Source organism: Prionailurus bengalensis, chromosome B2 (genome assembly GCF_016509475.1).
Source record: "Prionailurus bengalensis isolate Pbe53 chromosome B2, Fcat_Pben_1.1_paternal_pri, whole genome shotgun sequence".
Lineage (NCBI taxonomy): Eukaryota > Metazoa > Chordata > Mammalia > Carnivora > Felidae > Prionailurus > Prionailurus bengalensis.
The window spans coordinates 28,547,938-28,563,649 of NC_057349.1; the positions used below are offsets into that span (position 1 = coordinate 28,547,938).

General features: G+C 35.4%; 1 protein-coding gene across 2 annotated transcripts in view; it reads left to right on the forward strand.

Moving 5' to 3' along the window:
- EXOC2 (exocyst complex component 2) overlaps positions 1 to 15,712 on the forward strand; it is a 277,442-nt gene that overhangs the window by 247,637 nt on the left and 14,093 nt on the right. For both annotated transcript variants that reach the window (XM_043590966.1, XM_043590967.1), the window contains 2 exons: positions 10,504 to 10,559; positions 12,616 to 12,738. In XM_043590966.1, coding sequence (XP_043446901.1) covers positions 10,504 to 10,559; positions 12,616 to 12,738 — 179 coding nt within the window. The remainder of the gene's footprint in view (positions 1 to 10,503; positions 10,560 to 12,615; positions 12,739 to 15,712) is intronic.

A 15,712-nucleotide genomic window follows, 5' to 3' on the forward strand; every position in this document is an offset into this window, starting at 1 on the left:
CCTGAAACTAATGTAACATTTTTATCAACCATGTCTCATTAAAAAAAAAATTTTAATGTTCATTTATTTTTTAGAGAGAGAGAGAGAGAGACAGAATGCAAGCAGGGGAGGGGCAGAAAGAGAGGGAGACACAGAATCCAAAGCAAGCTCCAGGCTCTGAGCGGTCAGCACAGAGCCTGACACAGGGCTTGAACTCGTGAACAGTAAGATCATGACCTGGACCTGAGCCGATGCCGGATGCTCAACCCACTGAGCCACCCAGGCCGAGACCAAATGTTGAGAATACGGACTTTATGTTATTACTTCTTTGCTGTGCTCCACAGTGGTGATTCCACTGATAGGGATACAATAGCTGCTCCATTACATGGATAGTACCACTCTGCATTTTCATACCATCTACAGTGGACCAGACAGTGGTAGAGCACTTTCTGTGTGTTCATTCACTGAATCACAGAGGCCCACACAGCTAACTAGGGAAGGCAGGATTCTAACCCAACCAGTCAGGCTCTAGTGCCATGTTCTTCAGCCTGGCTTCTCTCATAACCATTTTATTAGTTGTGATTTAATTGATGTCATCTTTATTTTAAAAAAAACAACAACTTGAGACTTTGAAATTAAAGTCACTACAGACTTGTTTATGAAATGTTATATACAAATGTAATAAAACGTTGTAAGTGTAAAACAAAATGCATTCCTTTGCATAGATAGAATGAATCTTGTCTCTTTGACTTTGCTAATTGAAGTACTTTCTAATGAAAAAAAAATTTTCTGCCAGAAGGCTAAATTGAAACAAATGAGTTTGTTTTATCAACTGATGTTAAATTGATTAAATGTCTACCTTTAGGTCTGAAATTCAGTATATCATGTTTCAAATGATGAAACTGATATTCTCTGTTAAATGTATGAGGTGATCTGTAATATTTATGGTAGTGTAACTCATAATTTGTTTTACCCATCAGACTTTAACTTTGGAATGGGAGATGTTGTGATACCCTTGCTCATTTTTGAGTCTTGAAAGACATTTGTCTATGATGTATATGAATGCTAAACTATTAATAAATAGAAATCTTTTCTTAAAAATGGAAAACATAAGCCTTGAAATAATTTTATTGTTATTTTCACTGCTGGCAATGTTTTCTCTTTTCATGAGACAAAGTTTTCCTCTTCTTATTTAAAAGATAGGAGATCATGGGGCGCCTGGGTGGCTCACTTGGTTAAGTGCCCCACTCTTGGTTTCAGCTCAGGTCATAATCTCACACTTTCGTGAGTTTGAGCCCTGCATTGGGCTCTGCACTGGCAGCACAGAGCCTTCTTGGGAACCTCTCTCTCCCCTTCTTTCTGCCCCTCCCTCTCTCTTTTTCTCTCTCAAAAGAAATAGACTTTAAAAATAAAATAAAATATAGAAGATCATATTAATTAAAGCCAAAAAAAGATTCTGATAAAATTGCGAACTGTAGAGGTTGAGGTTATTCACTCAGAGACTACATATGAAGCATATCCTCTCTTCAAGTGTTCACTTTTAAAATCCCCTATATGGCAAAGACATTCTGTCAATTTTGGCAAAGAAATCAACTTAGGAATGAATAAACTAAAACATGAAGACCTGGAACTTAAAACCCTTTCTCTATTCCAGCAAAACTAATTTTATTGCAGAATATTTAGGCCTTTCTGTCTGCCAATACTGATACAGTTCCTGGTTACCTTTTTTTAATAGGCAGTAATTTCAATAATGTGCCTTAAGAGTGTAATTGAATAATTTATTTCAGAAAAAAAAAGTTTTTTCATGTAGTGTTTCAGTTTTACCAAAAAAAGTACATTGTGGGATATTTATAGTATTTTTCAATCTATTTTTATCTGTAGACTAGGACTGATAACTGCCTTAGGGCATAGGGGTTAAAAACAGGAAATGTGGTTTATAAAGTAGGTAGTATCTCCAGAGTTTCCAAAGTTTGATTTCTTATAGTACTGACTGAAGAGTATCATGTTTCAAAACAACATTAGGCAGCGTACCTTGAAATCAGTCTGTGTTTAAAGGAGTCGTCTGTCCAATTAAGACAGGAAATGCTTCATGGAAAAGTTTGCGCTCTTGGTATAGGTTCAAGTAGTGTAGCAGTTGTTTTCTGTAATTATACACGGTTCTTTCTCTCCAGCTCTGTTTTAGATAGTCTTTATGTAGTTAGATTGAGCATAAGTCTCATGTAAATTTTAGTAAATTTCCTTTGGCCTTTGTGTTTTGATTAAAATTTTATTTTAGTGTTTTAATGGAAAGTTTTGTCTCTATCATAGTTGAGAAGGAGCATATATTATAGTTATTAATTATAGTAATTAGAAAATCCAAGTTAAGAAAACAAAAAGGCATGAAAAAGCAAGGTTATAATTTTTATGGCCTTGAATGACAGTTTTTCAGAACTGATCAAAACTGAAAACCCTTGACTCAGCAATTCCATTTCTAGGAATATATCATACATAAATTATTTTATGAGAATATAAGGATTGATGTTCACTGCAGAATTATTTATAGTCTAATATAATATAGTCTAATAGAATAAATTATGAATAAATAAAAAAATGAATAAATTGTAAATAACAGAATAAAACAATTATGGTACATCCATAATATAGGATACAAGGCAGCACTTGAAAATGATAAGGTAAATATATATACACTGGCATGGAAGAATGTTTGTGATATGTTACAAAATGAAGTAAACAAGTTTTACTTGGAATGTGTAGTGTAATCTCATTTTTTAGAGGAAAAAATTATATTCATGGGAAGAGATTTGGAAGACTACATGCCATACTAAGGAGACTGATGGAGAAGTTTATTGGACTTTTATTTGTTATTATGAAAACTTATTCTTCTGTGTTGTTTTAATTATTTTCAGTGAGCATTTAATGTTTTTCAAAATAAGAAATCAAGAAGAAAGACCTGATTAATCCAAAATGTTCACTATTCTGTTCTTATAAAGACATTCTTTAGAGAAGTCTGCTTAGTGATTTGTCCAAATTACTATTATAAGAGGAGTCAAACCCATTTATGTAACACTTTTTAATTTATAAAACATTTTCCCATACTTGAAAGAATACCTGAAGCTCCAGTTAATTAACTGATTGTCCAGCTAAAATGTAAATCCAAGCCATTCCATACACACCTGTACATTATCTATTATAGGTTATTGCTAGGCATTATTTCATGAGATTGGCCGAAAAGCAACACTAAGATCCTTCCAACATGTCAGGGAATTGTTTTTTTCACAATGGTGCTGAGGATTTCATCAAACAGAGCCCTCTGTTTACCAGTGTGGGTTTTAGTGTTTGCTGAACAATTTTCTTTTGTGCAGTTACTTTCTTGTGCTGTTTTATAGATAATGTAAGCCTCTCTCCCGTGTGCAAGATGGTTGTGTTCTCTTAATTCTGGTAGTGTCCCCATTAGAATGTGAGGAGAGGGGGCTTTATTTTTTATGAAATTGCTCTTATTTTGGTCACTACTATATCTCTAGTGCCTGGAAGAGAGTCTGCCATGTAATAGTAATAGGCACTCAATAAATATTTTTAGTAGTATGCCCATTCCAAAATCAAGTGCCCTCCCTATTTGATTAAAAGGAGAAAATGGCAAATAGAGCAAAAAAAAAAAGACTTCTTTTCCACTTTCATGTATGAAAATCAAGACCTTCATTGTTGAAGAAGATGGTATGTGGTCCAGGCCCAATTACAGGAAGCTCACCCTGCGAGAAGAAGCCTACAGGTTCTTGCCCAGAGCAGAGATGAGCTTTGTTTTCTCCATGGGGAATTTCCACACTGGGCTACTAGATTAATTGCTAACTGATAGTCTAGATTGATACTGTGTGGGTGGGGACACTTTTTTGGTCAAATAGCATGACACATTTCTAATTTTATATTCACAGAGTAGAGCAGATACATATTATAAATACTTAGAAGTTGTTCTCAGTCCCTTGGAAAGTTGTGGGGGCTTATCTAAATGGGAACCTTTTTAAAAACAATACTTATTACTAAATCATAATAATGTAGCATTTGTAACTCCAAGAAACAGTCAGTTTGCCTTATTTTTCTGTGTGCACTATTCACATGGACACCTCATTTCCTTGTAGTACAGTAAAATGTGGCATTTATGGCCCACTAATGTTGAAGCTAAAGCTAAAACCCTGGTTTACTAACACATTTACTAAATGTTCATTATGTCCTAATATATCTGAGCTCTTTCTGAGTATCAAGCCTATAGTGAGCATTCAAAAATGTTGTTTATTATTTGATTGAAATAGCTGTTTGCTAAGTATATAGCCAGAAAAACAAAGCATATTTGTAAAACTAATGTATTTAGACTTAACAGTATTCTATGCTGCTATACTTAATTGATTCAAACTATATTTTTCAAATGGATCCTGAAAAATTATTTCGAAAGGACTGTTTTTTGTTTTCTTTAACCCTATGAGAAGTAAGAGATGCATGCTTTAGCAGAGTATCTCCTTTACACACAAACTGAGGCATGTACATTTTTAGTGAATGGCTCTAGTACAAAATTATATATTATTTAAAACTTTTCTCAGATGTATTTGTTCACCCATTCATTCACTTATCAATTTATTTAAGAGGGTTAAGGGAGCTTACTAGTGAGCAAGACCCACATGGTGTTTGCCTTCTTTTATTTCTGAACTTGTGCTACAGGCCAGCCACTGTGGTAGGTAGTAAGGATACAAAGACGAGGTAAGTGAAGGGTGATCCCCATGCATGTGGAGTTAACAATCTAGCAAGGTAGATAGATATTAATCAGGTCATCTTATAAATCAGTGGAAAGCTGTTACAGTGGGAGGAGAGAGAGCTGGTGCCAAGAGGACATGAGAGGTCTTCCCTAACAATTGCTAGTATGTTCTATTCAGCCCTTCTTTCCAAACCAGGGCACAGTATGACAAAACAGTTCCACCAAAATTCCAACTTCTAGAGAACTTTGTGTAAACTAGCAAAACAAGAGTATAGTCAAAGACAAATCTCTCCAGTTCCAGCACATCCCAGTAACATTTGGTATTGTATCTGGGCAGTCTGCCTCTGTCTTGTTCTTAAGCTGTTCAGAGATCGCTGGTGCCACTCAAAAGAACTTTACCTACAATTAGGATATGCTGCAGCCTGGTGACAGTCATGATGTGTTAGAATGTCCAATCTTCAGGGGCACCTGGGTGGCTCAGTCGGTTAAGCATCCGACTTTGGCTCAAGTCATGATCCCATGGTTCATGGGTTCAAGCCCCGCATCAGGCTCTGTGCTAACAGTTCAGAGCCTGGAGCCTGCCTCAGATTCTGTGTCTCCTTCTCTCTCTACCCCTCCCCCACTTGTGCTCTATCTCTCAAAAATAAACATTTAAAAAAAAAAGAATGTCCAATCTTCTCACTGTGTGTTTCAGAAAAAGAAATTGGTGTACTTTTTCTAGTTATCATACCTATTACCCAACTATTTATGTCTTTGTTAAAAAAAAAAAATGTACCTGAAATGTGTGTACTGTTCTGTAATCTACAAAGTGCTCCCTACCATGGAGATAAGTTCTCTTAGGGTGGGGCCATTTCTGTTTTGCTCTCTTTTGTACACCATCACCTGTCAGTGCCTAGCACATAATAGATACACAAAAAATATTTAAAGAATAAGGGAATAAATAAATATATATCAAATTTTTGTAACAGCTCTGATAGCAAAACAGACATTGTAATGTCTACATTTTGTAAAGTAGGCAGTTGTCTAAAAGGTGAACTGATCTTTGTCTAGGGTCATATCATTATGTATAGATAAGCCAGGACTTTGATCCCAAGTCTTCTGGCTTTACATTGAGTATTCTTTCTGTTACCTCAATGAACTTAAAAGTCATCATCAACCATTAATGTTAATAATCTTAAAATTAGAATAAAGTCTAGTCGGAAGGAAACATATACCACCAAAATCAACTACAAAATGGTCCCTTTGTGATAGACATGGAACTTTTGAAAATAGTACCATAACCTAAAATAAAATCCTGGTCCTGTCTCCAGGTACCATGACCACGGTCCCTTTAAACCCTGCCATCCACTTCAAGGCCTCAGCCAATTTAATAACAAAATTTATGTACAACTCTTCTCTGATGGCTCTAGGATCTTTCTTGGCATCCTTACTACCTCTTTCTTGCTTTATAAATCTAACCTGTTCCATTCAAGGAAGTTAGCTCAGCTGTTAGTGGGAAGACCCAATTTTACATTCTCCAAAACCCAAATCTGTTCTCTTTCAACTCTGAGTAATTGTATTTCTCTCCTTTTGTCATGATCTCCATGTACTTTCCTCTTTGAGGTCAGAAAAGAGCAAATTGATCAGTCTAGCCACCCAAAAGAAGATTGCTACCTTCTGTCACCTGTGTTTTGATGGGGTCCTTTGACATAGTGCCACATGAGCAAGTGAGGCAACCTCTGGCATCCTGTCACTGTTATAGGCTTTTTTGGGGGGGGGGGGTACAGATCTTTGAAAGAATTGACATCCTCCTACAGCTAGAATTGGAGCAACACTTTTTAAAAATTTATTTATTTTGAGAAAGAGAGAGAAAGAGGTAGAGGGAGAGAGAGAATCCCACGCAGACTCTACACTGTCAGCGTAAAGTCTGACATGGGTCTTGATCTCATGAACTGTGAGATCATGACCTGAGCCAAAATCAAGAGTTGGACACTAAACGGGCTGAGATCATGACCTAAGCTGAAGTTAGACACTCAACCAACTGAGCCAGAAAACTCAAAAAGCAGTTAAAACCAAGGGGTTAATCTATGTTTAGTTTTTTAGAAACACATCTGAAAGGCTCAGTGTAGACCCCTGAGTGAGTAGGGTAGGTACTAGGTTGGCTAGTGTGTAGGGTGTGATACTGGTTTTGTTTCTCCTTAGGCTGATAACTGGCTATTGAGTGGAATAAAGAGAAAGGAATTGAAATTCTTAACTAGGAAGATCACAGAGATCTTATCTGTTTCATGTTTGTGAACCTTCAGACCTCAGTCTCTAGACACGGACGCTGTCTAGTCTCTAGGTCCAGTGCCCTTCCTCCACCCCTCCCAAATACTATTCTTTAACCTTTCAAGAACTTGACAAAAAGGAAATCACAAGTAAATGTTTCACAAATTAGTATAAAACAAAGATTTTGTTTTACAGTATAAAACCCTTTCATACTATGGATTTGCTACATACAACTTAAAACACCTATATGAATACTAGTACATTAGGGTAAAACGTAACAGCTAAGCACTTTGGGGTCTTACACGTACTGGGGATATACACATATTCTACTTGAAAGACCTAATGTCTCACTAAATCTGTTGTGTGCCTATCAGAGTCCACCATGAAGTAGAATCTCAACAAATTGATGTTAAATGAATGAATGAGAACTTTTAGCCATTCCCTTAGAACTAACAACAATTTCAGCCCAATATGCAGTAAAAAATACTTATCTCTGTATTTAACACAATGGGTAGCTTTTTAGAGAGAGACAATCATTTATTTTCATATTTTTAAATTTTTTAAGTTCTTAACACCAGCATATACATTGCTTTGGAAGGTTATAATAATATTTCACAAATCTCCTCCTCTAAGTTAGCATGTATTTTTCATATGCGTTCAATTTAATGTTATCTTTTTGAACCCTTACTGACCTGACATGTGGTTTGATCAGGAATTCTCTTTCTGTTCATCCCTAGGGACAGAAACTTTTTTCCTCCCTTTTCCCTCCAACATTACCACTTATTCCTTGAAGCAGTTGTTGTTTTATTTTTTGGTGGGGGGGGGGGGTATTATTTCATTTTCTCTATTCAAAAAAAAGTAAGTCTCCAAGAAATACAGGTTCTTGTTTTTGTTTTTGTTTTTGTTTTTTCTCAATTTGTTACGGTTGAGGCTGTGTGTTCCTTTTAGCATACTATCCTTGTGAAACCTGTGGTCAACCTAAAACAGGAAGCTTGATTTTGTTTTCATATTTTTTTTATTAACAGCAATATAGTTCTGATGGTGGAAAGTGTCCTGTGATTTTATTCTTATTATTCACAGCTTTGCCTTTAGAATTATATTGAGTAATTTAGATTTATGTCTTTTACAGGGTATTTTATTAGTAATGCTCCAGTCTGATGGGTTCTTGCCAGGAAATGTTTTTCCTATCAGGGTCAGAGTGGGAGTTGAGTTGATAGCATGTGACACTGGCTTACTTTATTCTAAGTTTAATTTTCTGCTTTTTAGTCAGCATTCTGGCCCCACGTTTACATTGAAGAATTTTAGAAGTTAAAAATTGCCCTCACATTTCTAGTCATCACTGCTAGAACATTTCTAGCACCCAACCTCTTGACATTTGTTCATATGCATTGACAGGATCCTGGTTTTCACCAAGAGCAGAGACTGTTGAATTTCTTCTTTATTTTTAATTTTTTTTAATGTTTTTAGTATTTATTTTTGAGAGAGAGAGAGAGAGAGACAAAGTGCAAGCGAGGGAGGGGCAAAGAGACGGAGAGACACAGAATCCAAAGCAGGCACCGGGCTCTGAGCTGTCAGCACAGAGCCCAACAGGGGGCTCAAATCCACGAACTGCAAGATCATGACCTAAGCTGAAGTCGTACACTCAACCAACTGAGCCACCCAGGCGTCCTGAAACTGTTGAATTTCTTAAGTTCCTTATATCATCAATGGCCTAAGATTATGCTTCTATTTTTAGTAACTATATACATGGCGTGTATGTGTGTGTCTGTCTCTCTCTATATATCTATAGAGATAGAGAGAGACAGACAGACAGACAGAGAGATATACGAGCTAGTCTTTTACAGGGTTGCAATTTAAAAATTCTTGACCTGAGCACAGTGATTATGAACTCAGGAAGCAGAGAGCCCTTCCCTGCTTTCCTCCACTCACTTTGAAAGAACTATCCAGAGAGCAAGGAACAAGATGAGGCATACTGACTGAGGTGATCATAGTCATCAGAGACAGATGTCACACCCAGGTCTCCCTGTTGCTCTGACTGTAGCAGGTAAACAATCCAAGGGAACAACTCTGTGGTATGCCTTTCCTCTTAGAGGAAGAAAGCTTTTCTGGTCTTCAGCACAAGGTAGTTTATTTCACTTTCACTTATAATAGGTTCCTTATATTTTCCTCGCTTACCTCCCAGATAAGACTTGTTACCTTGCAATTAGTTAATTTCAACTAATTTCTGGATTATATTTGTTTACTCTTCAACAGATTTCTTAATTTTTCCACCAGAAAAATAGAATACCTGAACCTCTCCATATTCCAAAGTATATATAAATTGGCTTCTTAAAAGAAAAATAGTGTGCCTATTTAAAACTATAGCATATGACAGAATCAAAAACTAGTTATACATTTAGAATCTAAAACTGTCAATTCAGAAAGTTGGTTATAGTTCTTGGCTTTTAAATTCTCAACCTTTCTAAATCATCAGTAGCTTAGATGACATAATGGGAAAAGACTCTCCTTAACACTGTAACATTGTTACTGTTAACATCCATGATTTTACAATAGAGAATTTTCTCTGTTTTGGTATAAAAGGAATTCTCAATATTTGCAATTAATTCTAGAAGGCATTCTGAAATAATATTCCACTCCAAGTAAAAATAATTTCTTTGGAATTAAAGTAAACCAGCTTCTTGTTTTCACATTTTTTTTTCTTGCAAAATAATGATAATTGAAAGTTCTTAATGAGCCCTGTGGGTACCTGGACCAATCACATGCATTATTTCCTATAATCCTCACTACAAGCCTGCAAGATAGGTACTGTTCTTACACTTTTTAATGGGAAAGAAACCTGGGCTCCCAGTTTTCTTGCCGAAAGTCATAGCTTGTAGGCGACAAAACTGACTTCAGACTCCTGCACTACTAAATCTTGCACACACCTGCTATTGAGTGCCTACTTTTGAGTGAAGTAGTATTTGTTAATTCTTTACTGTCCTTAAATCTTGTATTTTGACTAACCTTTAACTTGCTTTACAAAATCAGTTTGTGATTTTTGTCAGACATTTCTCCCAGAAGTAATTTTTTAAGATCAAAATAGCCTGTATAAGTTAACTTTTACCTTTGGAAGTAAAATGTTATAATAGATATGTAGCTTCTATAAGCTTTAGTAAATATCTTCCTTTTGTCTTTTCTTTTTTGATCTGCTAATGTATGTGTGTACCAGGTAGGTGAGCGCGCTCACACACACACACACAAATGAAGAAACATGTATATAAAGAAACTGAAGGACAGTTTTAAATTTCAGTTTTGAAGCAGACTGACCATCAGTTACAGAGAAACAATGAAAGAAAATGTTTAACTTTTTTTTTAACCTGAACAAAAATAGTCCTTAATACCATTTGGTTCTCAAAGGAAATAGACAGTGATAGTGTTACTTTCTGTTTCTCCTTAGAAAACTCTAAGGCAGTAGTACAGTGCACAGTAATGCCGTCAAGGGAGGTGGGTAGCTTTTTTTCCATTAAATGCCTTTTTTCCCTCCCTCTTCTTGATTTCAGGTGTCAGAAACTATTTAAAAGAAGCATTGGTGAATATAATTGCTGTGCACGCAGAGGTAAGCTGTCATTAGATGTTCTTAAGAAATATGGGTAACTGGAAAACAGCACAAAGAGGCAAATTTGATGGTTTTTCTGGTAGTCTTTTTTCCCTTCAGAATATATCTTGGGTATAAATAAAACACAACTCTAACACATGCACACACACGCATGTGCTTTTACTATGAGAGTTTTTTTTTTTCTGAAATTGTGTTTAAAACTAAATCCATTAATGTTCAAAAGGTAAGGAGAAGAGAGATTGTTTTTTTCACCTTGGTTTGGAAGGAATATTAAATCCCTTATCTTGCAAAATTCATTAACCTCTTTTTAACCAGAATACAAATAAGCTTTGGTGTCTTATTCACGTGGCAATGTGTTCTTACATAGTGGCTGGGAATCCAGAAAACTAGACTTATTAGAAAGATAGGCTGAAAGGGCAGGCCGAGGTTAGGAAGCAGGTGCATGGTTTCCTATCAGTGACTGACTTAGGTACATGTGGATGTTGATGCTTCTGGTTCATGCTAAAACTTGCCCTCACTTGAAGCATTATCATCTTAAGGTTTACATTAACATCCTTTGTTAACGTCCTTCTTAGAAGGACTCTTCTAAGGAACATCAAAAGAGGCACAGCTACCACCATTATCACCACTATGACTACGAATTCTATAATTTCACAATCCATTACTCACTGCTTTGCCAGTACTTTCAGAGTGGTTATGGCTCATACACAGATTGGTGACCAGATAAAATAAGGCCCACAAAGATGTTATCATTAGATAATTTCCACTGTTGCTTGAGTGCCTTTTAAGCTGCATGCATCTGATGTAGGTGTATTTAGTTTATACCACTGTCTTCATCAAAAAGTATCAGAGGTTGTCAAGATAAACTGGAAAACATGGATAATCAAGGCTAAAGCAAAAGAGTAACCAAAGGAAACAGAGAATGCTATCTTGTTCCTGAATTTGTCTCTAAGTTTGAAGCAGCTAGAGCACAAAGAGAAACGTAGTATGTTATGTTTTCATTTCTTAGTAAAGGAAAACATACACATTCTTCTATGGAAGTATTATATATATGATTTAACTCCAGCAAGAATTTATCACATACATTCTTAATGATTTTATCATCAAAGATATACAAATGCTTTTTTGTTATGTTAGCTTCCAATAAAATTAGAGTATAAATTAAATCATCACTCAGTGAAAGCATTTCTGTGGTAGATGAACAGGTGGTAGTCAGAGGAATTGCAAAATATGTATGCCTTTTAGTGATGACAGTAATTCCTAAAGAGGCAGCTTTTATTAATGTCCACTATAAGTAACCATGATTTGTATGAGGGTTTTCAAACCCCCTTCTAATTTATCCCAGTGACTGGAAGTAGAATTTCATTCATAATGTTTATTTACTATTTCCCACATGATCTTAACTTGACAAATTTATAAATCAACATAGTAAAATGTTTCACTACATTTTCAAATATAATAGTTCTTATTCTGAAAATACCAAGATTCAAAGTTTAAAAATAATCTTTTTTGTCAAATGAAAGGAAACACATATGAAATTCGGCAAACAATAAAATTGGGGACTTTGTTGTCCAATATGCAATAATGTGCCCAGTTGATACGGTGTTTGTTTCGATCTAAGAAGAGTCTGACCCCATATGTTTTTCTTTTAATTGTGGTAAAAAAACTGACACAGTGTGTTTTTATTTCTATAATTTCATATTTCTAAATTTCTATAATTTTATTTCTATAATTTCTATAATATTTCCTTTTGTGAAAAGGGCAAGAGGAAGATGAAATCTTGGAAACTATTTTTAGTTTGTCAACATCAACAACACCTTTCAAAATTATATTTGCCTATATATTTTTAGAGGATTAGTTTTTGCCATTAATCACTTAGTACAACTGTATCTTCTGTCTGTATCTTCCTTTCATTCATAATTGTGATCCTTTAAAAATATGGCTTAGAAGGCCTGTGAGTTATTTTGTTTTGTGCATCTCTTTGTTTTTAACAAATTCAAGTCAGGAAATGTTCCTATAACACATCATTTGCTCTTACTTTAAACCCTTCCATCAGGTGTTCACTATTTCCAAAGAATTGGTACCTCGAGTTCTATCCAAGGTGGTGGAAGCAGTTTCTGAAGAGCTAAGTCGACTGATGCAGTGTGTTTCATCCTTCAGCAAAAATGGAGCATTACAGGTACCAAAATCATTCAGTTCCATGTTGAACTTTTATTTCATTTAAAACATATAAAATGTATTTGTAGTCATCAGTCTTATATACAGACAGGTGTTTGTGAATCTACCAATTGGAGATCTACATCTTTTCTATTGCATAAGCCATACCATACCCATGCATTGTCTACAAATTTTAGAGTTTCTGTTTCTGTGAGTAGAGCAAGATCTTAACAACTCTTGTGAAATTTTCTGAATGCAGATTCCTTCTAAAGTTATGTGACTTTTTTTTTTTTAGTTTGCAGCTGTCTTCACTACATCCAGTTTCACAGGAATTTTTAGCAACTTAACTTTTAATAAATCTTTTCAAACCATTCAGTGCAGTTTTCATAGAAATGACAAGTCTCTTCACACTCATAATCCATTGGTTTTATGTTGTAGTTATTTAAATTACATAGTTATAATAACAATTATAACTTCTATAAACCAAATACGTCTTGGTATGCATATAACCAAATTGACAATAGGAAAGGTGTTCATGCATAGGGAGAGTTACCTGCTACCTATGAACTGCAGTGATTTAGAGCATTACAATTGCGCTTTTAAAGGGCACCTGTTGGGATGAGCACTGGGTGTTGTATGGAAACCAATTTGACAATAAATTTCATATTAAAAAATAAAAAAATAAAAATAAATAAGAAAATAAAAAGTACTGGAAGTTTTGCTTCCAGTAGTGGCTGAGGAAGTTTCTGTCAACCAATTCCCTACAGATAATATAATCTTGAATAATATTTAAGAATAAAAGGTGTAAAAACAAAAACCTGAAGATATTAGAGAATGACCATTAGTGAGTGATTCTAGAAGAAATGGTACTTGGGGAATTTTTCACTTTTTACAAATTTTAGCCTACAGGCCAACAGATGCCTAAAACTTCACAAAACCTGCTATCTTTCTGGCTTGAAGAATAGGCTTCAGAGCAACCACAGTTACAGAAAAGTGAGGGTGGTATCCCAGAGAGCAGAAAACAAAAACCACAAATTTTGTATGTACACTGCCTAAATCACAGGTTGACCCCTGAACTACACATGCGTGATTAAACTCTACTCCAACCAGCCCAGTTAGACTAGAAGAATTGAAGTAAGAATTGAAGTGCTTGCCCAAGAGCTGAGAGTTTTCAGTTTGAATCCAGATAAGTTAATTGCTTGCTAAAATGAATGAAACAAAGATCAGTCCTCTTCAGGGTCATGTAATAGAATCCAGAGTCTCAAAAAAAAAAAAAAAAAGAGAGAGAGAGAGAGAGCGCGCGCCAAACCATAAGAGACTCTTAAAAACTGAGAATAAACTGAGGGTTGATGGAGGGTGGGAGGGAGGGGAAAGTGGGTGATGGGCATTGAGGAGGGCACCTGTTGGGATGAACATTGGGTGTTGTATGGTAACCAATTTGACAATAAATTTCATATTAAAAAAAAAGAATCCAGAATCTCCAGTCACATTATTGACGGTGTCCAGGAAACAATCCAAATATACTTAAGGCACAAACAAGATAAAACAGGAAAATGTGACCCACTCTTAATAGAAAAGACAATCAACTGAGACCAATCTTGAGATACTGCAGTTGTTGGAATTTGAAGACAAGGACTTTAAAGCTGCCCTATTCAGTGATGTAAACGTGACTATCCATACTCATAATGAATAGATAGATAGGAAATCTCAGCAGAAAAATAGAAACCCTAAAAAAGGAACTAAATGGAATTCTGGAATGGAGAAATACAGAATATGATTTTTTTGAAGTCTTCTAGATGTGAATAACAGCAGAATAGAAAAAAGAGAAAGTCAGTGAATTTGTACATCAACAGAAATTACCAAATTTGAAGAACAGAGAAAAGACTCATTAGAAAAAAATGAATGCAACTTCAGAGACCACTGGGACAATGTCGAAAGGTCTAGCATACATGTAATTCAATTTCCAGAAGAGTCAGAAATGGTTAATCAGTACATGAAAGGATGGTCAACATCATTGGTTATCAGAGAAATGAAAATTAACACTACAATAATATACCATTACATATCCACCATGATGAAGAAAATTAAAGACTTAAAAATACCAAGTGTTGGCAAGACTGAAGAGAAATTAGAGATCGTACGAATTGTTGGGACGGTAAAATAGTACAGTGACAAGAAAAGCTCTTTCTTATAGCACTACTAGGAATTTATCCAGAGGATACAGGAGTGCTGATTTGTAGGGGCACATGTACCCCAATGTTTTATAGCAGCGCTATCAACAATAGCCAAATTATGGAAAGAGCCCAAATGTCCATCAACTGATGAATGGATAAAGAAGATGTGGTTTATATATACAATGGAATACTACTTGGCAATGAGAAGGAATGAAATCTTGCCATTTGCAGCGATGTGGATGGAACTGGAGGGCATTATGCTAAGTGAAATAAATTAGAGAAAGACAGATACCATATGTTTTCACTCGTATGTGGAATTTTAGAAACTTAACAGAAGACCATGGGGGAAGGGAAGGGGATAAAATAGTTACAAACAGAGAGGGAGGGAGGCAAACCATAAGAGACTCTCAAATACAGAGAACAAACTGAGGGTTGGTGGTGGGGGGCACATGAGAAGGAGAAAATGGGTAATGGGCTTTGAGGAGGGCACTTGTTGGGATAAGCACTGACTGGGTGTTGTATGTAAGCAATGAATCATAGGAATATAGTCCCGAAACCAAGAGCACACTGTATACACTGTATGTTAACTAACTTGGCAATAAATTATATTTAGAAAATAAACAAATATACATATGTATATCTATACATATGTATATATATATATATATATATATATATATATGTACATAGAAAAGAAAACCTCTTACTTTAAAAAAAAAAAAAACTAACCAAGAGAGCTGAAAACAAAATAGCCAAAAGCTGGAAACAGCCCGGGTATTCATCAGTAAAATAAGCAAACTGTGATATGTTCATAAAACCAAA